This window comes from Lepidochelys kempii, chromosome 1 (genome assembly GCF_965140285.1).
Source record: "Lepidochelys kempii isolate rLepKem1 chromosome 1, rLepKem1.hap1, whole genome shotgun sequence".
Lineage (NCBI taxonomy): Eukaryota > Metazoa > Chordata > Testudines > Cheloniidae > Lepidochelys > Lepidochelys kempii.
This window is the reverse complement of record NC_136380.1, coordinates 136,310,607-136,336,742: the sequence shown is the minus strand read 5'-3', so window position 1 is coordinate 136,336,742 and position 26,136 is coordinate 136,310,607. Positions and strand designations below refer to the sequence as shown.

At 42.2% G+C, this 26,136-nt stretch overlaps 1 protein-coding gene across 3 annotated transcripts; it reads right to left on the bottom strand.

The window, feature by feature from the left end:
- Positions 1–222: 222 nt before the first annotated feature.
- TCEANC (transcription elongation factor A N-terminal and central domain containing) lies at positions 223–24,526 on the bottom strand. 3 transcript variants are annotated; one of them, XM_073354996.2, is made up of 5 exons: positions 24,316–24,526; positions 21,691–21,772; positions 9,421–9,523; positions 9,194–9,250; positions 223–1,844 (listed from the first exon to the last, which is right to left on the bottom strand). In XM_073354996.2, the coding sequence occupies exons 4-5, from the start codon at positions 9,219–9,221 to the stop codon at positions 748–750; spliced, it is 1,125 nt and encodes a 374-aa protein (XP_073211097.1). In that variant the 5' UTR covers positions 9,222–9,250; positions 9,421–9,523; positions 21,691–21,772; positions 24,316–24,526; the 3' UTR covers positions 223–747. The 3 variants fall into 3 exon arrangements, with proteins under 3 accessions (XP_073211097.1, XP_073211096.1, XP_073211102.1); XM_073354995.2 differs by lacking the exon at positions 21,691–21,772; XM_073355001.2 differs by lacking the exons at positions 9,194–9,250; positions 21,691–21,772 and having other exon boundaries at positions 24,316–24,525.
- Positions 24,527–26,136: the final 1,610 nt, after the last annotated feature.

The following is a 26,136-nucleotide window of genomic DNA, read 5'->3' as shown; positions in this document are numbered from 1 at the left end:
TAAAATGCAAGTTTGGATCTCAAATTGATATAATACTCTATATCATACTCATCTGATCTGGGATCTCTTTTAAAGAAGCATTTTTTGCTTAGCTATAAAACAGTTTACATCCAAGTCCATTTTTGCTTTAATTTGCTACCATTCTCCCCAGTATCTTTTATATTCGGCAGCTTATCCTTCTACTTAAACATGATTAAATTGGTTAGAGAAGTAATCTGACTCTTTTTGCAAGTGAATTTCTCATTTAATTACAGAGCAGGTCTGTGTTGGACAGTCTTCAATGATCATCCTGGAAAAAAGGTGTTCATTACAGTATTGCCATTAACTTGCTTAAACTGTACTAATGGCCTGATTTTCATAAATGCTGAGCATCTACAAATCTCACTGAAGACAATAAGAACTACAGTGTTCAATACGTTTGAAAATTAAGTCCTTAACTGTTTCGAAATACCAAGCAATCTTTGTAACAAGCACGCAAATGTTTCCCACTAAATTATATTACAACACAATGCACATTTTACACACTTACAGCAAATAAAATTTAAGACAAATCATTTCAATACAACCTCCAAAATGATTTTATGACCACTATCATTTAGCTATTATCCTACAACTTATTTGCTGTGTCTGCACAATAGCACTGATTTATAAACATCTAAGACAAATACAAAAATAATCCCAACACTTTTTTCTGATATCTATTTTATGTTTTTCACTTTTAAGTGATATTCATTAAAGGGTTAATAATCACAAACAAACCCATCTGCTGTGGTACCACTGCTCTCCACATTCATTACAAATAACGTAAGTCATCATTTGTTCATCTGGATTTGCATTTCGCACCCAACTAGGCAGGAAGAGAGTTCCCCTGGCAATCATAGTGACAGTGCAATCAAATTTTTCACAGCGCCTACATTTTATTTTGTTTGTCTGTGTGCCATCAATAACTTGGGGAAGCTGATGTTCCTGAACAGATGATTCTGTGTACAAAGCTCTGAGTTGTTTCAGTTCATCATTGGCCATTTCCATCACGGTCATATCAGCAAAAGTCTTTGGACTCATAGTTCCTGAAAATAGGCTATGTTTTAAGTGGGAATTTTTAGGATTCTTCAAGTTAGAGACTTTGCTTCTGATACAATTTTTGTACTTTTTGTCATTTCTAGCATGAAGAGCAAAAATATGCTCTTCAATTTCTTTGGATAATTCTTGCCACTTATTGGCTTCCTCTTTGCTTGTGGCAGAATCAGTCAAGGCTTTATAAATAAGTTCTGTGCATTTCAACCTCATGGGCTTCATATGTCCTTGCTGTGGGCTTGTTTCACTGCCAGCAGGTTTAGTGTTTTCATTATCGGTGTGCTGCTCTTCTAAAAGACCCAGTTGATTCATACTGCTTTTTGGCTTATTATACACTTCATCTTTTGAAACGTTTTGTGATGTCAGCAAACTGTTAGAACCAGCAGCATCTAACATTTCATGCTGATTCAATTCTCCAGAAAACTCAGTTTGTTCTTGTGGAACCGCACTGAAATATTCATTGTGCTCTTTCACACTCTGAGAAACTGACTTTTTACCTTGTACCGATGAAAGATAGTTATTCTTGTAAAGCGTCTTCCACTTTGATAATAAATGCTTTGCTTTCTTTTTCAATGTTATTGCAGGACAGTTCTGGAAGACTCTGTACACAGCTTTGGCAACATCAGTCTCCTGAAGATATTCTATAGTCATATCAACAGCTTCAAGTTCTGTAAGGTGATTTCCAATATCTTGGAAATTGTTTTCAGACAGTAGCTTCTCAATATAATGGCCTCTGTTCATAATTATTTTTTTATCAGACATTTTTAAACCTGAAAGAAAAGTAATAAAAATATATGATATCATCTTCATGACCATAGAGAAAGCTATTATTAATGTTCTGCAAACTTTCATAAGCTTTGTTATTGTACAATTTATTTTATTCTTAAATGTGCAAAAAACCTCACTTACACCACACATGTCCTTATTTGAATGTACACTATAGAAGTAGATACTAAAATAAGCTAAATATGTAGCCAGTTACATGCTCAGTCAAAGTTTTGAGACAACAGAGTGGCTTTGCACTATATCCTAAATATTAACAGACTCTGGTTCTATTAGTCAATTGGGAAAAACAAGGTCCAAAGTTCAGTGTTGACTACTGAGAATGCCCAGCCACAAGTCCTCTGATGTTTAAAATTTAGAGACTGTTAGAGCACTCCGGCTGAGCAAAACTGTTACAATGACACAAAAAGACTCTTTTTTCTCATACTGCCAGGACACAAACTATTTAGGGCTTTATATATCAATGTCAACCACTTGAATTTCACCAAGAAGCAAACAGAAAGTCAATGCGGTCTTCAGAGAATTGGTGTATTATTATCAAGTTTATATGTTTGGTCACTGATTCTGCATGCCTCAACTTTTGGGTTCCTCACTTGAGACCTCTTGAACCTGTTTTTCATAACTGCTGAGCACTCAGTTCCAACTGAACTTAATGGAAGCTACAGATCGTCAGCACATCTAGACAAACAAGGAAGGTGGGCATCCAAAAGTTAACAACCATCTTAAAAGATTTTGCTTTGTGGCTTAATATTTTTTTAAAATCAATCTTTGTCACCACAGCCAGCCCTTTTCTTAGCAGGTTTCAGAGTAACAGTCGTGTTAGTCTGTATTTGCAAAAAGAAAAGGAGTACTTGTGGCACCTTAGAGACTAACCAATTTATTTGAGCATGAGCTTTCGTGAGCTACAGCTCACTTCATCGGATGCATACCGTGGAAACTACAGCAGACTTTATATATACACAGAGAATATGAAACAATACCTCCTCCCACCTCACTGTCCTGCTGGTAATAGCTTATCTAAAGTGATCATCAGGTGGGCCATTTCCAGCACAAATCCAGGTTTTCTCACCTCCACCCCCCCACACAAATTCACTCTCCTGCTGGTGATAGCCCATCCAAAGTGACAACTCTTTACACAATGTGCATGATAATCAAGTTGGGCTATTTCCTGCACAAATCCAGGTTCTCTCACATCCCCCCCACCCCCATACACACACAAACTCACTCTCCTGCTGGTAATAGCTCATCCAAACTGACCACTCTCCAAGTTTAAATCCAAGTTAAACCAGAACATCTGGGGGGGGGGGGGGGTAGGAAAAAACAAGAGGAAACAGGCTACCTTGCATAATGACTTAGCCACTCCCAGTCTCTATTTAAGCCTAAATTAATAGTATCCAATTTGCAAATGAATTCCAATTCAGCAGTTTCTCGCTGGAGTCTGGATTTGAAGTTTTTTTGTTTTAAGATAGCGACCTTCATGTCTGTGATTGTGTGACCAGAGAGATTGAAGTGTTCTCCGACTGGTTTATGCATGTTATAATTCTTGACATCTGATTTGTGTCCATTTATTCTTTTACGTAGAGACTGTCCAGTTTGACCAATGTACATGGCAGAGGGGCATTGCTGGCACATGATGGCATATATCACATTGGTGGATGTGCAGGTGAACGAGCCTCTGATAGTGTGGCTGATGTTATTAGGCCCTGTGATGGTGTCCCCTGAATAGATATGTGGGCACAATTGGCAACGGGCTTTGTTGCAAGGATAAGTTCCTGGGTTAGTGGTTCTGTTGTGTGGTATGTGGTTGTTGGTGAGTATTTGCTTCAGGTTGCGGGGCTGTCTGTAGGCAAGGACTGGCCTGTCTCCCAAGATTTGTGAGAGTGTTGGGTCATCCTTTAGGATAGGTTGTAGATCCTTAATAATGCGTTGGAGGGGTTTTAGTTGGGGGCTGAAGGTGACGGCTAGTGGCGTTCTGTTATTTTCTTTGTTAGGCCTGTCCTGTAGTAGGTAACTTCTGGGAACTCTTCTGGCTCTATCAATCTGTTTCTTTACTTCTGCAGGTGGGTATTGTAGTTGTAAGAAAGCTTGACAGAGATCTTGTAGGTGTTTGTCTCTGTCTGAGGGGTTGGAGCAAATGCGGTTGTATCGCAGAGCTTGGCTGTAGACGATGGATCGTGTGGTGTGTTCAGGGTGAAAGCTGGAGGCATGCAGGTAGGAATAGCGGTCAGTAGGTTTCCGATATAGGGTGGTGTTTATGTGACCATTGTTTATTAGCACTGTAGTGTCCAGGAAGTGGATCTCTTGTGTGGACTGGACCAGGCTGAGGTTGGTGGTGGGATGGAAATTGTTGAAATCATGGTGGAATTCCTCAAGGGCTTCTTTTCCATGGGTCCAGATGATGAAGATGTCATCAATATAGCGCAAGTAGAGTAGGGGCTTTAGGGGACAAGAGCTGAGGAAGCGTTGTTCTAAATCTGCCATAAAAATGTTGGCATACTGTGGGGCCATGCGGGTACCCATAGCAGTGCCGCTGATCTGAAGGTATACATTGTCCCCAAATGTGAAATAGTTATGGGTAAGGACAAAGTCACAAAGTTCAGCCACCAGGTTAGCCGTCTATCTACTACCCAAGATCCATAAACCTGGAAATCCTGGGCGCCCCATCATCTCAGGCATTGGCACCCTGACAGCAGGATTGTCTGGCTATGTAGACTCCCTTCTCAGGCCCTACGCTACCAGCACTCCCAGCTACCTTCGAGACACCACTGACCTCCTGAGGAAACTTCAATCCATCGGTGATCTTCCTGATAACACCATCCTGGCCACTATGGATGTAGAAGCCCTCTACACCAACATTCCACACAAAGATGGACTACAAGCCGTCAAGAACACTATCCCCGATAATGTCACGGCTAACCGGGTGGCTGAACTTTGTGACTTTGTTCGTTCACCTGCACATCCACCAATGTGATATATGCCATCATGTGCCAGCAATGCCCCTCTGCCATGTACATTGGTCAAACTGGACAGTCTCTACGTAAAAGAATAAATGGACACAAATCAGATGTCAAGAATTATAACATTCATAAACCAGTCGGAGAACACTTCAATCTCCTGGTCACACAATCACAGACATGAAGGTCGCTATCTTAAAACAAAAAAACTTCAAATCCAGACTCCAGCGAGAAACTGCTGAATTGGAATTCATTTGCAAATTGGATACTATTAATTTAGGCTTAAATAGAGACTGGGAGTGGCTAAGTCATTATGCAAGGTAGCCTGTTTCCTCTTGTTTTTTCCTACCCCCCCCCCCCCCCCAGATGTTCTGGTTTAACTTGGATTTAAACTTGGAGAGTGGTCAGTTTGGATGAGCTATTACCCGCAGGAGAGTGAGTTTGTGTGTGTGTATGGGGGTGGGGGGGATGTGAGAAAACCTGGATTTGTGCAGGAAATAGCCCAACTTGATTATCATGCACATTGTGTAAAGAGTTGTCACTTTGGATGGGCTATCACCAGCAGGAGAGTGAATTTGTGTGGGGGGGTGGAGGGTGAGAAAACCTGGATTTGTGCTGGAAATGGCCCACCTGATGATCACTTTAGATAAGCTATTACCAGCAGGACAGTGGGGTGGGAGGAGGTATTGTTTCATATTCTCTGTGTATATATAAAGTCTGCTGTAGTTTCCACGGTATGCATCCGATGAAGTGAGCTGTAGCTCACGAAAGCTCATGCTCAAATAAATTGGTTAGTCTCTAAGGTGCCACAAGTACTCCTTTCCCTTTTCTTAGCGTGAGTCTTCCATGAACGTTTACAAATTTGGCTTAATAAATTCCCAAATGTTTGGGTGTCTTAATATCTAATATAAAATCTTTTATCTTTATCTGGCTTTAACATTTTTCATTGTAAAATAAAAGATGATATCTTTCACAGAATTTATCATAACAAAACACTTAATTAAATAGTGCCAGAATGTTGCCTTTTTATTTATTGCATTTGTTTACCATGACAAAGCCATTATTTCCCCATTTCTGTTTGCCATTACAGGTAGCTTTAATTATAACAAATCAGCTTCTGCATCTCACCCCCCTAGAACAAAACAAAAAACCCAGGAGCCCATTTTTCTGTCAGTGGATGTCTAAATGTTATTGACATAAATGGGGATTACATATGCATATCCAGGAGAAACCATAAAATGTACAAAGGCTTTAGGAAACCTGTGCATTCACATTCTCCCCATATGAAACTAGCTTTCAGTGCTTATATTTAAAGTGTTTTGCAGCAGAAAACTGAAACACGCATTGATTGCTTCTTCATATTAAGCTTCTCTTAGGCCTTGACCATGTCAGGAAGATAAAATCATATGACTAACATATGTGCACTGTGTGACCAAATCACATTTGTCCAGGGAAAAATGAATAAATCCAATATACAATTCAGAATATATTTTTCAGGCCGTTGTTGTGGCTCCAACAATTTTCATTTTTAAAATGTGTTAATTACATGTGTTAATATATATACATACATACACACACTCTATTTTTGACATTTGGGGTTTTTTGGGTAACTGTTATAGTACACAGATGAACAAATTGAATTGGGAGCTGCTAAGTTAAATCCTGGGAGGCTAATAGAGAGAAGTGGGACCAGATCAGTAAACTCCCACTGAGGTCATCTCCTCTGCCCTTTCCCCTACTAGTTCCAACATTCTACATCCCATAGCAAGTAAATATTTTATTTATTTACAACGGTAAAGTAGGTTTCAGAATAGCAATTCTTATGTTAGAAATTGTTTATCTGTACTTTTTGCAAGCTCTTTAGGGCAAAGGCCTCTTTGTGTATTTTTCATAAAGTACCTGGCACACTAACTGTGCTATACAAATAATGTTTTCACAGCATATGCACTGTTATATGGCCTAATGAAAAAGTAAAGGGCATTCGGGATGTAGATTCTTGTCATTTGACTGTTTTTAGATTTCCCTTATGCCTGTCTCATTATGCCCATGACAAAAATCAAAGCCCTCAGGACAGGAACAATATACAAATGTGTACAAAAGACCAGCAGTCCTAATACTTTACCGTTATCTCACTTTGATAAGCATAAATTAAGACTGGATGAAGTATTCACTAAAGTGAATTCTTGGCCTTGTAAACCAGTGTGATTGTGTCACTGTTTTCAGGGTTTGTCCCAGTCAATTTTTTTTTAAAACCAGAAATAGTGTTTTGTCACAGTTTTTGTATATCCCTTCTGACTCTGACCAGCTAAAGAAATCAGCCAGCTGAGAAGGTGAGACTGATAACAGGTTGGCTAAATGCTCACATATTAAGGAATACATCTTCACCAGACCTGTCACATGTGTCACCCTGCTTTGCCTTAGTCATGAAGGTGCCAAGCAGAAGCCTGGCAGTGCACTGAATGATGAGCTGACAAGCAGCTCACATGATCTGCGCAGCCATATGCAGGTAATTACCAAGCTTGCCTAATATGATTCATGCAACTGACTAGCTTCCTTGCACCACAGATGAGCAGAGGATTAAGGTAGGGTCTCTGGAGCTGGGGTAGACTAAAAGGACTAAGAATAAAAGGGAGATAGGCAGGTGCCTCAGCGCACCAGCAGCCCTACACGCTGACCAATACTGTCTCATTGCTTCCTTGTCCTCCCCTGTTTGTCTGTATCTATTTGTTCTCTCTTGTCTTATACTTAGATTGTAAGCTCTTTGGGGCAGGGACCATTTTTTGTTCTGTCTTTGCAGAGAGCCTAACACAATGCAGTCTTAGTCCATGACTAAGGCTTCTAGGTGCTACAGTAATACAAATAATAATACTTAAAATGAATAATTATGGTAGAGAGAGTGAGGGGAAGGTCAAAGGGGAGACAACTGAAGGATGCTGAAAGAGAGGCGAAATGACCACAGGAAAAGTGAGGAAAGAGAAAAATAGAAAACAAGAGCATAGAAAATATGAGGAAGAGGTAGAGTGGGCAGACTTTTTTGCCCTTTATTCCCCAGCTGCCAAAACCCTTGCTTCACACCTCCCTGACTGCCTCCAAAAACAATCCATAAATATTCCCAGACTGCCTGTCCCATGTTTTGACTTTGAAAATCTGCTCAGCATGACAGACTGAATCCACTTTCAAGGCTCTTGTGATCTTAACTCATGACATTTTCAAAGTCAGGGAAAACTGTTGGTACACATCCAGAATATACATCCACAGAGGACTAGTTACAGACAGAAGTTAGAGAGGAGATAGCACAAGGGGGATGTTTACTGTATATAAAGTTTTAAAAGTCCACACGATCATCCCACAGGGAACAGGAAGGAAGGAAGGAAGGAAGAAGCCTATTTAAGCTATCTATTTGTGCAGAATTTAAGATTTCACTAAACTAAATGTTTCAGTACATTATGGATGCAAAGATAAACTTTCTGCATGTGAACTGAATGTAAATCTTCCAAATTGAACTGAATGGAAAGCAATGCAGTGTTATCTTTTTGAATTTGCAGACAACATCAATACCTACAGTGAAATTAATATCAATTATTTATTACAGGGTCTGCCATGTTTCCCTAAGTGTGAACCACAGCCCAGCCTGACCTTCTTCGAAGCTGACTGACACCCTCTACTGGCATCCTAACGTGCCTCCAAAATGTCAAGCATGAATAGGTATAAAGAGCTTTGTAAATCTTGGATGATTGGTATTAAAAATGAAAAATGCTACTTAAGTATAGTTTTAAAATATTTAGAAAGAAGAGAGACTGACAGGATACATTTTTCAGTTACATCAGTTGAATTGTATGCATAACAACATCCTCAGTCTCATTGTTTAGTTTAGAAATACACACAGTCTAGTACAATGAGAAGGTTTGTTTAATTCTAAAAAACTAAAGTGATGGAAAAAATAACACTATTCATTTCCAAAAGTATCCTACATCCTTAATAACGACAAATACAGATCCAATCCAGCAAGTACTAGATTACGTAACTAAAAGTTACACAATGAGAGAGCAGATGTATAAACTCAGCACTGCACTTGATTAGTTTCCTGTCTTACAAAGATCAAGTAGTTGGTGTTGAAAGAGGAAGAAAATCTGCTGGCTGTTATGGTTGGTCATGAGACACAGGGTGAAATTAGCTACAGTGTCATGTGCTCATCCAATATGTATTATACTGCACTTCAGGATAAGACACTGGTTTGGCTAACACCCTCACCTCCAAACAAGACCTTTTCCAGCCCTTTTACAATGGTTACAAATGTGTGTGCACTGTTCCATGCCACATGTAAATTCTATATCCATACCTTTTACACGCACATGCACACATGAAGTGGTTAAGTTACTTACGAGTTTTCTGACTCTCCCAGGCATGCATTAACTTTTCCAGGACTTGGCTCTAAATGACTAAAAACATACATGCTTTAAACAACACATACAGCCTATGTATGAATCAATATGCCATAGCAAAAGATTAAATATAATATGGATTAGAAGTAAAAGAAGTGTGTTGAACAACTAAATGAGCATTTATTATAATCTTAGAAAATTTACAGCTCAAGAGATAGACTACTTACATGTAAAACAAAATAGATGTGTTTACAGGAAATCTTTCCTCAGAGGTTGATGTATGCATTCAATGAATAGTAAAGATTCCATACGGAGCAGTTCACACAGGATCTATGAGCAAAGTTAGATAAGAAAAACCAGAACAGTTAAAGCAGTTATCAAAATATGTGTACAAAGCTATTAATAGACCCTATGATGGCCTCAGAAAAATTAATGTCTGAAGGTGCTCTGTCATCATCAGCAAACAATTTATCTGGGCTCTTAATCAAGTTATTAAGATATATTTAGGGCCCTACCAAATTCATGGTCCTTTTCCGTCAATTTCACTGTCACAGAATTTTAAAAATCATAAATTTCATGATTTCAGCTATTTAAATCTGTAATTGTTCGGATCGTGAACCAAAACGGAGGTGTGTGAGGGGTCACAAGGTTATTGTAGGGGCATTGTGGTACCGCTACCCTCACTTCTGCACTGCTGGTGGTTGTTGTGCTGACTTCAGAACTGGGTAGCAGAAGGGTGGTGGCTGCTGGCCAGGAGCCCAGCTCTGAAGGCAGAGCTGCCACCAGCAGCAGCGCAGAAGAAAGGATGGCATGGGATGGTGTCGCCACCCTTACTTCTGTGCTGCTGCTGGTGGGGCACTGCATTCAGAGCTGGGCACCTGGCCAACAGCCACCGCTCTCTGGTTGCCCAACTCTGAAGACAGCACAGAAGTAAGGGTGGCAATACCACGACCTCCCTAAAATAATTTTGTGGACACACACACACCCCGTGAAACTCTCTTTTGGGTCAGGACCTCCAGCTTCAGAAATGGTGGTCTCCCCAATTAAATCTGTATAGTATAGGGTAAAAACATACAAAAGACCAGATTTCATGGTCCGTGATGTGTTTTTCATGGCCGGGAATTTGGTAGGGACCTAGAGATATTCCAGCAAAAAATCCCTCAAATGAAAACAGCCACTTTGTGTAAATGACAAAGAACAATCCGTGTATCTCTCTCTCTCACACACACACACACAGAGGAAAGACACCTTTAGTCATTTTGATTGTTAATTTCTTATACCAATATGTCTGGTTTGCCAATGAAACTAATGTTGTTAAGGGCCAACTGTTTCTGGTTTAACATGCTGTACACTGAGTTTTGGTAAATTTTAAAATGTTCATCACTCAGAATTAAACAATGTTTTAAATTACATCTGTAAGTAAACAGTAATATCCTACCACTATAGGCATTTATGACAAAATATTTTTAAAAGACCGGAAGCTCCCCCAAAATCGGAAAATCAATGGGAGATATCAAAACAATAACCCCAAAATGCTCCACCATGCACAATACCAGCCTTATTGTGTCCCTTCCACTCAGAAAAAGAGAGGGACCCTACAGTATGTCCTGAAGGTCAACAAAACTGGTGTTTCAGACCAACAAGGTGGAATGAATTCAAAAGTTCACTTTCACTTTGGTTGTTATAGGTCATCTGTAAACCACGGTAACCTGTGAGAACAAAGATGGGGAAGAGAAAGCCTAGGCACTATTTTATCACTAATGAGGACAGAAGATAGGATAAAGTCTGATCCTCACATCAACAGAGTTAGCTGATGAAAAAACAGTATATTCCCTCAGAACTTTCTGGAAACAGTGGTTATGCTGGCCTCCAGGAGTGAATGTCTAAACCAGTTCCCACTCAAAAGAAGAGCACCCCCACCTTGGATCATAGGAGGAATGAGTGGTCTGTGATGTGGGTACATTTCCAAATGCCCTATCTTCCATCCCAGCACAAAGAAAAGATCAAGAGTGAGGAAGACCATGAAACCTTGAGCTGTTCCAGAAGAATTGTGTATTTTTTTCATATAAAAACTTAAAAATGGGTGTGTTGTTCAAAGTCATTAGGGGTCCACAGAACTTTTAAAAACATTTGGGGTTTACTGTAGTATTTTGACCACATTCTCATTAGCATGCACAGATGTGCATGTCTGCTGCTCTCTGTCCGAGAGTTGGAAGCATTTCAGCACTGCTGTATTTAGTTTGTGAAGGGCTTTAGGATCCTTCTGGATTAAAAGTAATATACACATATAAAATACAAAAATCTTACTCTAATTTTTGAGTCACTGTTTTATTAAAATAAAAGGCAATGTGAAAAGAACATGAGCGGCACCCGCACAATTACTGCTCTATAAACCAGGCCAGGACTCTGGAGTTCAAACTCTGGGACGGATGAAAGAGAGTTATCACATCAAATCCTTTGTCCCAGCTCACACAATAGCAAACAGAAATCTGTGTGCTAACCAATGTAAGACACACTGACGGTAGCTATAAAACTCTACAAGTTTTTACTGGAGGTTTCATCCCAAAAGGTTATTTTTGTGTATTTGGAGGGGTGGGAGGTAGAGTTGTTCTTCAAAAGAACAGGCAGGAGAACTCCCAGTCAATCGTGATCTCCGGCTGCGCAGTGAGGCTACCACTAAAACAGGCTCCCTACCTGCCCCGGCCCTACGCCGGTCCCGGAAGCAGCCAACGTGGCCCAGCGGGCAGCGATTAGGGGTCTCCCTCCACACGCTGCTCCTGTCTGTAAGCACCACCCCCACAGCTCCCACTGGCCAGGAATGGGGAGCTGTGGCCTAGGGGAGCTGCGGGGGCGGTGCTTGCAGAAAGGGGCAGCATGCGGAGCCACGTGTCGCCCAACCCCTGCCCAGGGGCTGCAGGGGTGCTTTCCAGGAGTGGCGTGGGGCCAAGTAGGCAGGGAACCTGCTTTAGTGGCAGCCATTCTGCACCGCCAACCGGGAGCTGCTGAAGGTAAGTGCTGCCCGGCAAGAGGCTGCACCACAACCCCCAGCCCTGAGCCCTCTCCCAGAGCCAGCACCCCATAACCCCTTCCTGCACCCCAACCCCCAGCCCTGAGCCCCCTCCCAGAGCCAGCACCCTAAACCAGCCCTGAGCCCCCTCCCGGAGCCAGCGCCCCATACCCCCTCCTGCATCCTGAACCTCCTCCTGCACCCCAACCCCCAGCCCTGAGACCCCTCTGAGAGCCAGCACCCTAAACCCTCTCCTGCACCCCAAGCCCCAGCCCTGAGCCCCCGCCCAGAGCCAGCACCCTAAACCAGCCCTGAGCCCCCTCCCAGAGCCAGCACCCACACCCTCTCCCGCACCCCAACACTCTGCCCCAGCCCAGAGCCCGCTCCTGCACCCAAACTCCCTCCCAGAGCTTGCACCCCTCACCCATTCCTGCACCCCAACCCTCTGCTCCAGGCTCAGCCCAGAGCCGCCTCCCACACTGTCAACCCCTCGGCCCCAGCCCAGAGCCCACACCCCCTTCTGAACCCCAACCCTCTACCCTGCCCTGGTGAACGTGAGTGAGGGTGGGGAAGAGCAAGTGATGGCGAGGGGGGGGGATGGAGTGAGTGGGGTGGGGCTTTGGGGAAGGGATGGGGCAGCTCCTGGGTTGCCCTTAAATTCAAAAAAAGTGATCTTGGGCATAAAAAGGTTGGAGACCACTGGTCTAGGGTCACCAGTATGGATGCCCAGGGTCCTGTGCTGCTCCCAAAGCAGCTATGCTGCAATATAATCCCACCCTTACATGCAAAAAAACCCACCTCCTTAGAGTATGTGTATCATTGTGGGTTCAAACTAACAGTAATTTTGGGGTATATTTTCTATCGAAAATCCACTCAGGACTCAAGAAGAGCATGCCACAGAGTTCCTTCCCACTCAAAGCTCCACTCCCCAGAGTGATGGAGCTCCAATAGTTGTGTTGTGTGGAGAGAGAGAAAACATGGTGTAAAGCAGTAGCTTTGACCCTACTCTCCTCTACCAGGTGGACCCTAGTTTGCTTCATTCTGTTACCATGGGCACAAGTTAGTATGTGGCCCAGTTAGTGGCAAATTATCCCATACTTACTCTCTCCAGACCAGAGGCTAAGCACGACAGTATTTTGTCACTATCTTCCATTAATAGGGTGACCAGAGGTCCAGATTTTATAAGGACAGCCTCAATATTTGGGGATTTTTCTTATATAGGTGCCTTTTCCCCCCCATCCCATCCTGATTTTTCACTCTTGCTATTGGGTCACCCTATCCACTAATAATAAATAACTCTTAATTCAACCATAGAACTCAATTTTACAAAGGTAGGTATCATTATCCCCATTTTCAGGAACAGAGAGGTGAGGTGACTTGCCCATTGTTACATAACTGGTCAGTGACAAAACCAGGAAGAGAATCATGATCTTTTGATCCACAGCCCAGTGTCCTAGCCACGTCACAATACACTGCTCTAAGTAAACGGTTGGGGGAAAAAACAGAACGTTTGGGAACAGAGGCAGAACAGGAAAGAAGCAGAAGAAAAATCGCAAGTGTTTGAAGTGATAAGACAATGCTTTACAGCAGTAGCTCTCAACGTTTCCAGACTACTGTACCCCTTTCAGGAGTCTGATTTGTCTCGAGTACCCAATGTTTCACCTCACTTAAAAACTACTTGCTTACAAAATCAGACATAAAAATACAAAAGTGTCACCGCACACTATTACTGAAAAAACTGCGTACTTTCTCATTTTTACCATATAATTATAAAATAAATCAACTGGAATATAAACATTGTACTTACATTTCAGTGTATAATATAAAGAGCAATATAAACAAGACACTGTCTCTATGAAATTTTAGTTTGTACTGATTTCGCTAGTGCTTTTTACATAGCCTGTTGTAAAACTAGGCAAATATCTAGAGGAGTTGATGTACCTCTTGAAAGACCTCTGCATGTCCCTGTGGTACGCGTAACCCTGGTTGAGAACCACTGCTTTACAGAATGCGCTCAGCAATTTTAAAATGCAGGATTTAATTTTTTTACCACCAGAGGGGGCTGTAGTACAACAAATCCATGACATCTTGATTTTTTTTTCCCTTAAGTGTAAACTGATATTTACTATGGGTGGATTCTATGACATAGAAAACTCACTCTGGATTATTATAACTGTACCAGCACACAAGATTACTGCTTTTTTCCTTTTGTGGGTCTCTACCTTAAAGGGTCAGTTTTTCAAAAGTCCAAGCAACAGATGAGCCAAGCAAAATCATAGTCCCTAAAGTGTACAGAGGATGCACGGCTTGATTTAGCATAATTTTGTAACATTGACATTATTCTGCTGCATGTAAAAGAAGAAAGGTAGCAGAATCCATTCTTTGCTGTTGATTGTCTGTTTTGAAATTTTAAGTACAGTTAAAAAGACCAACAAACAAACTGTCTTTCAGGAAAAAAGGCAGTAATCATTATAGAAGCTACAGTGAAACTAGGCAACATTTCAATCCATTTATTCAAGTACTTATAATTCTATTTTCAGGTCAGGGGAAACAATAGTAAATTTGGAGCAAAGAAAGTCATGCTGTATGCACAGCATTTTAATATCAACTTTTGTTAGAAAAGAGGCAGCATGATCTAATGGACTGAGAACATTTAGGCCTGGAGGAGCACTCTAACCTGAATGTGCCACACCTTAAGTGGTGAGAGGGTAGCTTCTAGCACTTATGATTATGAAGGTTACCTTCCAGTCCTGAACAGAGCGTAAACTGATACAGTACTGCCTTCTTAGGTCTGCAGGCAAACAGCTCCAATGCCCCTGCTGCAGCAGTGCATGCAGTGGTCAGTGTCACATCAGTCTTCACTGCTACTATTCAGAACTGTCTGGGAAGCTCAAAACTGACAAAAATAAGGACAACGTCACTCTACTATTTGGAAAACCTATGAACTTTATCAGGGAAAGCACTGAAACTATTTACTGGGTAGGACCACCAATAAAAACAGAGGCTGGGTGGAAGGAAGAACAGTAAAAACAACCCTTCACAACATCTAGAAAGATGAGCGAGGGGAAGAATAGTGGAGATGAGATGACTGTGTGTGCAACAGTCAGAAGGCTTGGGGAAGAGGACCTATAGAAACATTCTCAAGACAGTCCAGAGTCTGCGACAGAGAGAGAAAATGTTTCTCTTTTCCAACAGCCAGAGAGGGACTACGGTACTTCAAATTTAATCAGATACCTACTTGCCCAAAGCTGATAAGAACAATGGCCTGCTGACAGGAATGCTAGCAGTTTAGGAGTGCCATGGTACAAGTAGGCATCAAATAAGTTTCTCAAGTCCTGACTGTGACAATGGCTGACCAGTTGCCGGCTCATACCAAGGCCCTTAGGACTCACTAAACACTGACAAATGCATAGCTGGAAACCAGCCCGGCTCACCTGTGGTGTTAGCACTGTCAAAATAGAAGTTAATAAGAATGTGTGTAGTGTTTAGAATTAATGAAATGCTTGCAGGATGCCGTATGTATTGATCTCACTTATAATATCTGTAGCCTACAGTATAAAATACACAACTACAGAGGTTTACAATGCACTCACCAAACAGAAAAGAAACATTAATTAGTGTAAAGTGCTAGTTAAGCACACAGAAAACCCTCACTGAAACCAAACGAGCCATTGTGAAACAAAGGACAAAGACTTCGTTGATTCCCACCCACCCATAACTCCCATAAGAGGGGCCCTGTGAGTGAACTCATCCCATAAGACTGAGCTCTGGGGAAAAGGAATTAAAAATGCCTGACAAGAAGCAACCGTATCACTATGCTGCTTGGAGTTCAGAGAGGGCAATATTTCTAAGCATAAGTAAGGGATCCCCAAGCTACTTAGTCTGGGTTAGCCCTAAAGGACATAGAGCTTGCATATACAGCAGCTATCAGTTTTTGGATCCTAAGACTGTAATTCATTTGCGTGTGTGTTTACCTTCTTTAGCCTTGTAACTAACTCTCTCATTTCTTTTTCTTAGTTAATATATCTTTAGTTAGTATTATAGGATTGGCTACAAGCATTGTCTTTGGGTTGAGATCTGATGTACAACTGATCTGGGGTAAGTGACTGGTCCTTTGGGACTAGGAATAACCTGAATATTATTGTGATTTTTGGCGTAAGGGATCTCTATCACAGACGCAAATTTACCTAGGTGGCAAGACAGACTGGAGTTTGTCTAACCTGTTTTTTAAAACTTCCAGTGACGGGAATTTCACATCCTCCCTTTAAGCCTATTCCAGTGCTTAAGAAAAACTTTCTAACTATAAGGGTATTAATATCTTACCTAAATCTCCCTTGCTGCAGATTAAGCCGATTACTTCTTGCCCTACCTTCAGTGGACATGGAGAACAATTGATTACATCTTCTTTATAACAGCCCTTAAGCATATCCTCCATTATTCAAAACATTAATGAAATATTGAATAGTATCAGGACCGACCCTGGTGGGACCCCACTGGATATGTCCTCCCAGTTGACAGTGAACCATTGACGACTACTCTCTGAGTAGAGTCTTTCAACCAGTTGTGCACCCACCTTATAGTAATTTCATCTAGACAGTATTTCCCTAGTTTGCTTATGAGAATGTCATGTGGGACTATGTCAAAACCCTTACTAAAATCAACATATATCATGTGTACAGCTTCCCTGCCCCTCCCAAATCCACGAGGCCGGTAATCCTGTCAAAAAAGGAAATTAGGTTGGTTTAGTATGATTTGTTCTTGACAAACTCATGTTGGTTCTTACTTATAACCCTATTATCCTCTAGGTGCTTACAAACTGATTGCTTTATAATTTGTTCCAGTATCTTCTGAGGTATCAAAGTTAGGCTGACTGATCTATAATTCTCTGGGTACTCTTTGATCCTGTTTTTAAAGATAGGAACTATATTTGCTCTTCTCCAGTCATCTGGGGCCTCACCCATCCTCCAAGAGTTCTCAGAGACAATCATTAATAGTTCTTAGATTGCATCTGCTAATTCCTTAAGTATACCCTAGGATGGCTTTCGCCCTTCCAACTTTAATATATCTAACGATGGGGAACTGCGGAAACCCACCTGCTGCCACCACAGTGGGGAGCTGCGGGGGTACCTTAGCTCCCCGCTGTGATGGAGGGGAACTGCGGTGGTCCTCCTGCCTCCCTGTGGTGGGAGGAGCTATGGGGATCCCTCTGCTCACCCCAGGGCGCCCAGGGGGTCCCCCGCCTCACAGCAGTGGCAGGGAGTGGTGGGGGTCCCCCTGCCGCTGCCACTGTGGACAGATGCGGGGCTTCCCCCAACACGCCGTGGCAGCCATGGAGCTGCGGGGGTCCCACTGCCTTGCTGCAGTGGCAGGGAAGTTGCCAGGGTCCCCCTGCCCCTCTGTGGTAGCTGGGGACTCCGGGGGTCCCCCTGCCCTACTGCGGCGGAAAGGGAACTGCTGAGGTCTCCCTGCCCTCCTCTGATGGAGAGGAGCTGTAGGGCTCCCTCTGCCCCCCCATGGCAGACAGGGGTCCCCCGTCCCTCGGCAGTGGCGCTGCAGGGATCCCCCTGCCGCTGTCCCTGTGGGGAGATTCGGGTGTCCCCCTGACCCGCCGTGGAAGCCATGGAGTTGCGGGGGTCCCACTACCCTGCCGCAGCAGCAGGGAAGCTGCTGGGGTCCTCCAGCCCCACCATGGTGGCTGGGAAGCTGTGGGGATCCCCAGCCCTCCACAGCAGTCAGGAGCTGCAGGGTACCCCCATTGCCTATGGTGGCTAGGAGCTTGAGGGCCCGCTGCCTCAGGACCTCTGTGACAAAATCGTAGCCTTAATTATGACTCAGCTGCATAAAAGATCAAATTCTGATCTATGAATCAACATGACAGCTAGGACAATGCAGACCACAAAGCCCAGGAAAAACCTTGTGAGATAAAGCATTCTAAACAGAGAGAATACAGCTATGGAGCAAACTACCGGAGGAGATCAAGGGACTCCAAAGTCATTAGGAAATACTGCAAAATCTCTATGCAGCCCTTTCTACCTTCAAAATGATACGGACGAAAGCGACTCCCACATCTACACTGCTACCAACAAAATCTAAAAGAAATCAAAACCAAAAACCCTACCTCATGCAGAGTTTTCACCCTGAAAAGTGAGAAGTGCCAGAGACTCCAGGAAGTCCATTATGACTTCACTATTTCTATTGATCTTACATGGAAGGTGTTAAGATACTGTGGTGATAGGCAGCAGTCTAAAACCCTAAAAAAGATTGTGATCCTTTCTATTTTGGAAACAATATTTGATGGGATTAGAAAATACCATTAAAATAGTTATTTGAGTAGTAATACTGCCTCTTTTTTGTTATAAGCTGACACCATTTTTTTTATATTTAGCAGGCGTAAATACACTAAGGTTTTATATGATTACGTAGAAATGTGTTCATATGGTATTATTGAGGGTCACACATGAAATTACTTTTCTACAGAAATCTGATAGAGCATCCAAAATTAGTCATTAGACAACTGAAATGTCACATTTATTTCTATTTGAAAAAATATTATGTCGCAAGGACTAAGAATATTTCTTTCTTTGAAAACTTTTTACTGATTAGCTTTCTGTTACACAATTTGAAATGATCATATTGGAGGATTATGTCTTCTTTGTTTTTTTCTTATTTTTAGAACTATAACAACAACACTGGTTATTGAAATATTTAAGAGTATATGCAAATGACAGTACTAATAGACACGGACAAACATTCTTATCATTAAATTGATCACATGTAAGGAGCAGTTATTTAGCTTGTTATTCTACTACTTCAAAGATATAGTTTCACAGGGTCTTCACCCTGGGCATCAAGTCCTCAGCACTAGAGAATCTGTGAGCTGAACCACTCACACTGCATAAATTTTATCATTAGTTTACGAGTTCCACTTGATCTGATGGTGGAGGCATGAGTCCCTCCCAACATGATATGCGATGATGGTTTCTTTGAAGAATGGTTATTGGTTTACATATTGTATCCCAAATCTCACTTGCCTTACTCATATGAGTTGTCCTGTTGAATTTAATGGGATTATTCACCTGAGTGAGGCAAAAAAGATTTGGCCTTTTATTAAGGACTAACTTATAGCTCGCTATTTTCATGGGCTGTAAATATTAATCTCCATAACAGCATTTCCCCCTTTGTTTAGCTTCATGTCAGTTTGTGATAATTCTATAATGTATTTTTAATTTTTTTAAAACAAGCTTTTAATACATACAAACTGAGACAGTATTTCCACTTGTTTTTTATTTGCAATTTCTTTGGTGGCAAAATGATGGTATGCAATTCTGCTTATATTTTATCACATGATAATTACATTAATTTTATTACTGTCCTATACATTGTTCAGATGGAATTTCATTAATGAGTTTAAGGAATTATATTTACACATTAGTAATAGACTTTATTAGAGTTTCTTGAAATCTGCAGCTGTTTCAGGTAGAAAAATACTTCCATGATATCTCTGATCTATGACCAAATCATATTTCTGTCAGTCTTAAGAATTATTTAGCCTGGTGTTTTCAACTTTTGATGCAATGCTGTATTACTTGAGAGTAAGAAGATATATTCCTTCATACACGTTCCTTCTCCCCCAGCCCTTCACCTTCTACATATCTTTATGACAAAACTGAACAGGAACAGGCAGGAAAATATCCCTTCTCTCTTTCAGCTACTTTTCAATACTTATCAGTAACAGGTAATAGCTGTGACCACTGGATAAGAACGTTGAATCTCCTTCCTTCTGGGAGCTCATAACAGATCAAGCTTTTGTCACAAGGGATTTGTTTTCAAAATATGCACTATTATTTTTGGACACAATTCCAATGGGGTGGTTGGGGGAAAGCAGTTTAATAAAATTCCAGATCTTAATAGAAGATTCAAGTATTGTAAATTAGTAACAGGTGGCGAGTTATGTTTGATTTACAATATTTTAAAAAAACAGACCAGTCAGAACAAGACAGTAGTATTTTGGTATGCAATAAGCAACTTTTGACAAAAGATACCTGCGAATTAACATAATTTTAATTTAAATTGGGAGTGTCTGAACTATGGAGAAGGCATACCCTACTGCTTTCACAGAGGTAGGGTTATGGAACCTTCCCCCCAAAACTTGTATAGCGGAGGGCAGGGCTTACCTGGAGTACTGAACTCTGTAACAGTCAAATAGTAAGTGCTGGTACCATTGACACTGTACCATTTAAATTCTCACAGTACATTTACCCAATCAAAACTATTTACCCAAAGAAATATTTTAGGGTGTGTGAGAAAATCTTTTATTTTATTAGTCCCCATTCATGATATGAAAAGTAAACCCCCATCTCACATTTTGCAGAGGTAGTGCATTTTAAAAGACCTACAATTTATTACTGTAAAATCTGAAAAAAACAATATTGAATTGGCAATGCTTCACTGTTCCCTTATAGCCAGAGGATGCTATATCCAATTCTCTCATTCTAAGAACATGCCAGGAGACTCTAATACAATTACAGGAACTGCTGCAGTTTATAAATGAACTAATTTAATTAAATCCAGTTTAGTTTTCTAAATTGCTCAGATAGATGGATTCATGCTAGATGGAGGAAAACCACTAAATTCATACTGCCAGTCACTTAGGACAGATAGCCAATATGGCAAAACTGCTTAACACTACAGAAATCATCCAAGAAGAAATCAGATTCTTCACAATTTGTAACTGCGTTACTCAATAGAAGGAATTGAGCACAATTTCAATTCAAAATGATGTCTCCCAAACCCATTGAGTATTCATAGGTTTTTAGACTAGTACTTCCCTGGATTCACTTTTTATGTGCAACAGAATCCACAGCATTGTCAAACCCAACCTCTCAAAAAACACGAGTCAGGCTCACTATTTTTTTAATAGTTAATTTTTGTATTTGCCTTCTGGGTTTTAATCCTTCAATGCTCACACCTTCAAGCTTTTCTCCACAACCATATGGTCTAGAAACTTACTTTAAAAAAAATGCATGCTAATCTCCACTTTCAATCATCTGACTCTAAGAGCTGGTGCGTTAAGAAAAAAATCATAAAATTTTGTCAGACTCACAATAAAATTGTAAGAGTTGGTAAAAATGCACCTATTCACCACAACAGTGTTTTCTCCCCAGCAGCAAAGCATTCCTCAACTCTCCTCCAACTTCCTCTCGCCATTACTTCTCTTTCATCCACCTCACTACCTACTATCAGATTCCTTCCTGCCTGAACCTGAAGGACGACCCATCACTCTCACAGATCTTGGGAGACAAGCCAGTCCTTGCTTACAGACAGCCCCCCAACCTGAAGCAAATACTCACCAGGAACCACACACCAAAAACACTAACCCAGGAACCTATCCTTGTAACAAAGCCTGTTGCCAACTGTGACCACATATCTGTTCAGGGGGCACCATCATAGGGACTAATCACATCAGCCACATTATCAGAGCCTCGTTCACCTGTGCATCTACCAATGTGATATATGTCATCATGTGCCAGCAATGCCGCTCTGCCATGTACATTGGTCAAACTGGACAGTCTCTACGTAAAAGAATACATGGACAAAAATCAGATGTCAAGAATTATAACATTCAAAAACCAGTCGGAGAACACTTCAATCTCTTTGGTCACTCGATTAGACCTAAAAGTGGCAATTTTTCAACAAAAAAAATTCAAAAACAGACTCCATTGAGAAACTGCTGAATTGGAATTAATTTGCAAACTGGATACAATTAACTTAGGCTTGAATAAAGACTGGGAGTGGATGTGTCATTACACAAAGTAAAACTATTTCCCCTTGTTTATTTCCCCTCCTACTGTTCTTGTAAAGTGCTGGAAATGGCCCACCTTGATTATCACTACAAAAGGTTCCCCCCCTCCCCTTCTCCTGCTGGTAATAGCTCACCTTTCTTGATCACTCTTGTTACAGTGTGTATGGTAACACCCATTGTTTCATGTTCTCTGTGTATATAAAATCTCCCCACTATATTTTCCACTGTATGCATCCGATGAAGTGAGCTGTAGCTCACGAAAGCTTATGCTCTAATAAATTTGTTAGTCTCTAAGGTGCCACAAGTCCTCCTTTTCTTTTTACAGATACAGACTAACAGGGCTGCTACCCTGAAACCTTCCTGCCTTTGTCATCCTGGTGTACGCTGCAGGTTTAAAGTTGGCCTATAGCCTCTAGGGTCTCATCCCATATCTTAGATTTTGCATTTTCCAGTTATTTTGCAACTTCCCACAAATTGTGTTTATATCATACTGTAGGTTTACCTATTTTAAACCAATAAGGCACCAATCCTGAATGAAGCTTCTTTCACGCAGACCCCATCGAAGTGGAGTCTCATAGAAATCCTGACCTCCTGGTATCCTGATTTGGCCTGACTGTTGGTAACTATCTCCTGGTTTCTGCCCTCTGGTTTCTCTTGATTCTGATCTCTGGGTGTTCCAGCCCAGCCTGATTCCTGGTAACTGGCTCCCTTGGCCTGTGCCTGATACTAGGCCAGGCTAACCATGCCCCGGCTCTGACATACACTGACAGCAAAACTTCTTCTGTAGCACAGACATAACTTTTGCACTAGTGTAGCTACACCAGCGACTGGCCATCAATGGCTGTAACAAAGGTAAACTCCAGTGCAGACAGTGTCAGATAACAAGATAGAAAACTCACCATGCAAATTACTCAGGCAATCAATCCCATAGTAGATTGTTACTGTAGAAAGTGACATATTCTCACTATGGTCCAAAATATGCCTTTCAAATCTTTCCTTAAAAGTCATTTCTCCCACAAGGCTCTTATCTTTCTATCTGAGGGTTATATACTGCTTCTCATCACTGTATGATCAGAGTACACCTTGTTCTCCCTTCCCAAATTCCTTATCATCCCTTTAACATGATGGAAAGAGAGAAGACAAAGTTTAACATTGATCTACAAGACAAATGCTGAATATAGTTACTTGCTCAGTTACTTACTTTTGCTGAATACCATTTTTATCTTTTTTTCTACTGATCTGTTTATATTCTAAACAGGATCCTCGACTTGTAAAGCACCTATCTTATTCTAGGCACCATAACTTAAATTCACTCCTGTGCTTCTGCACAGCCTGGCCCAGAGAGAAAGGTTGGGACAACTTATGCTTCCTCAATTCTTGGGCTGTTGGAAGGAGGGTAGCTCAGCCTCCTAGTTTGCACATGGCTTCCCAAGGCCCCTGTAGCAGCCGGGAAACAGATGGGAGCATCCTAGAAGGCCCCCTTTGCTGGTGGAACCATACTGTTGCTTAGAATGTAAGCTCTTTGGAGCAGGGACGGTCTTTCTATTCTGTGTTTCTACAGAGTCCCCTAGCACAACAGGGTCCTGGTCCATGACTTGGGCACCTAGGTGACATGTCAATATAAATAATGATAATCTGCATGCCATTGTTCAAGCATAGCTGGTGCAAAAGGACTGAAAATTATCTGTGAACTGGGCCTATCATAAATAAAAACCTGTACTGTGTATGTCTGCGGCTATTACCTTAGACTGAGGAGGAGTTAGTAATGTAAACAGCTGACCACAGAAGTCAACTCTACACTTCAGCCCACCAAGACTAGAGTGTGTTGACCGTTAGCAACAAAACCCAAAGGGAGGTGAAACCTGCCTGGTTCTAGGTTTGGATACGAAGTGGATTCAGTTTGCAAAACTTCGGTACGAAGCGGGGCCCAAACCGCTTACCCAGCTCCTGGGGGTGGGAGACACCGTAACCCCTCCCTCCCTGTGACAAGGGGCGGGGTTTGGCTGAGTTTCACCTCCAGGGTTCAGGTTAACACAAAACAAACGGTGTAGGAGTCGAACTCAGATCAATTGAAATCTGGCTGTTCCCCCCCACAGGGCGGGGAGCCCCCGATCTAGAGCGCAGACACGGGCTTAGGGGAGACGGTGTTTCCCGCCCCTGGCTGCAGGGTGCCCCTAAATCTAACTCCCGCTATCACTGGGGGACGCAGGGGTCTTCCCCTCCCCAGACGTCTGACCCCCCCCCTTATCACTGGGGGCGGGGAGGGGCAGGCGGTCTCTCCCCGGTATCCCGGGGCGGGGCAGCGACCGTTACCTCCGAGTTGGGGCAGGGGACTCCTCCGCCCCTCCAGGCTGAGCCGGGCGCCGCCATCTTGCCGCTGACGTGCAGGGCGGGCCCCAAGCTGGGGGAGCTGCGGCCGTGGGCGCGCGGGGCTGGGCGGTGCTCGGTGGGCGGGCGGGAAAGGCAGCGCGAGAGCCCGGGGAGAGCCGAGCCGCGCCCCCTCCCCAGCGGCGGGAGTGACTGTAACGCACAATCCCGCCCGCGCTGTTCCCTGCCCCGCCGGACTTTCCCGCTCCCGCCCCCGCCCCGAGAGAGGGGAGACGCTGTGGCGGGAGAGGGGAGGGAAATCTCGTTCTTATTTGGCGGCCAGACCACGTATAAGCAGTTTCATAACAAAGCCCAGGCCCTGAGCAGTGTAGGGGGAAGCCAGCTGCAGGGCTAACGTGGCCCCAGCGGTTTCTGTGCTGTCACACAGGCAGCAAAATCACACACACACACACGCCATTCACCTGTGACTGTCTCCAACACGTGCAAAAATGTCTCCCCCGAGCCTCCAGAGGGGAACTGTCAAATATAGGCAAAATCACCCTCCCAAATCCCCCCCGAAAGAGAGAGACCTTAAGCTGCGGTGAGGCTGGTGGAAAGGTTTCAGTCCTACAAGCATGCTGTTTGAGATCATAAAAAGAATACACAGTGTGTGTGTGTGTGGGGGGGGGGTTGTCGATATCACCTTCACCCCATGACTGGACCTGTGTTTTAAGGTCACATCTACAATACAACTAAAACTGTTTCCAACACAGTTGCCTCCTGACTCAAGTACAATATTCATTCCATTTTGGCTTCTGCTGTGCTTCATTTACTCAACTAAAGTCTTGGTATGGTGGTGTTTCTGGGTCAGGAGTGATTGTTGTAAATGGGTCTCTTAGCATATTTATAACTGTAATGTGTTGCAGATAGAGGCTGACACAAACATCAGAAGCTTCACACATCATGCTCCCCTGTTCACTGGTACATTGAAACAGGAGGGAGTGCCCTCACTGTGCACTTAGGAGAGGTGGAAGATCCATGCTTCGCCTTTGAACCTTACACCCCTGCGCATGTCTCTAGAAGGAGAGGATTTGACATACAAACTCAAGTTTAAAATTTATTTCCAGTGATGGAGTCTCTCTTCTCGTCTCCCCACGAAATAAGTGAGACTGGAGGAAATAGATGTCAAGTGTAGAGCAGGGTTAGAAAACAATAATAATTTAAAATGAATGGCAGGTATAAAGCTAGTGGAGAAGGACAAGAATATCAGAAACATTCCAGCATTCAACTTGGTGCTACATCACTTATACTATTCCTGTCAAAATGCTTAAAAATAAATATTATTGAATGCAAAGCACAGAGCAATGAAGAGAAACTCTCCTTCAGGGCAGTTTAAAATAATCAGGTTTTTTTAAAACTCTGTTTCTGTGACCTTGCAACTAATCAGGCAGATGACAAATCTAACTTAGTGTAAACAACACTAAAAATCAGTACAGTATTTTTAAAACATTTATTATAAAAATATACTTGACAGCATGAGAGAAAATCTGGGTATAGTCAACATGCTGAATATAGGTTTTTATTTAATCAATGGTGATGATTCAAAAATTGATTTATTTTTTGTAAATCAATAAATAAGCACAAAAATATGTAAACTTTTGATATGTTTGCTATTCTTTCATGTTTTCTGACTATTTTACGTAGGGTATCCAAGCTGATTGTGTAAAAGATAAATACTGATTTGTAACGCACATACAATAGTGTGTGGAGGAGTTTCTCTCTCATTTAAGTTTTCAATGACAAATCCATTTAATTCTTCACAGTACT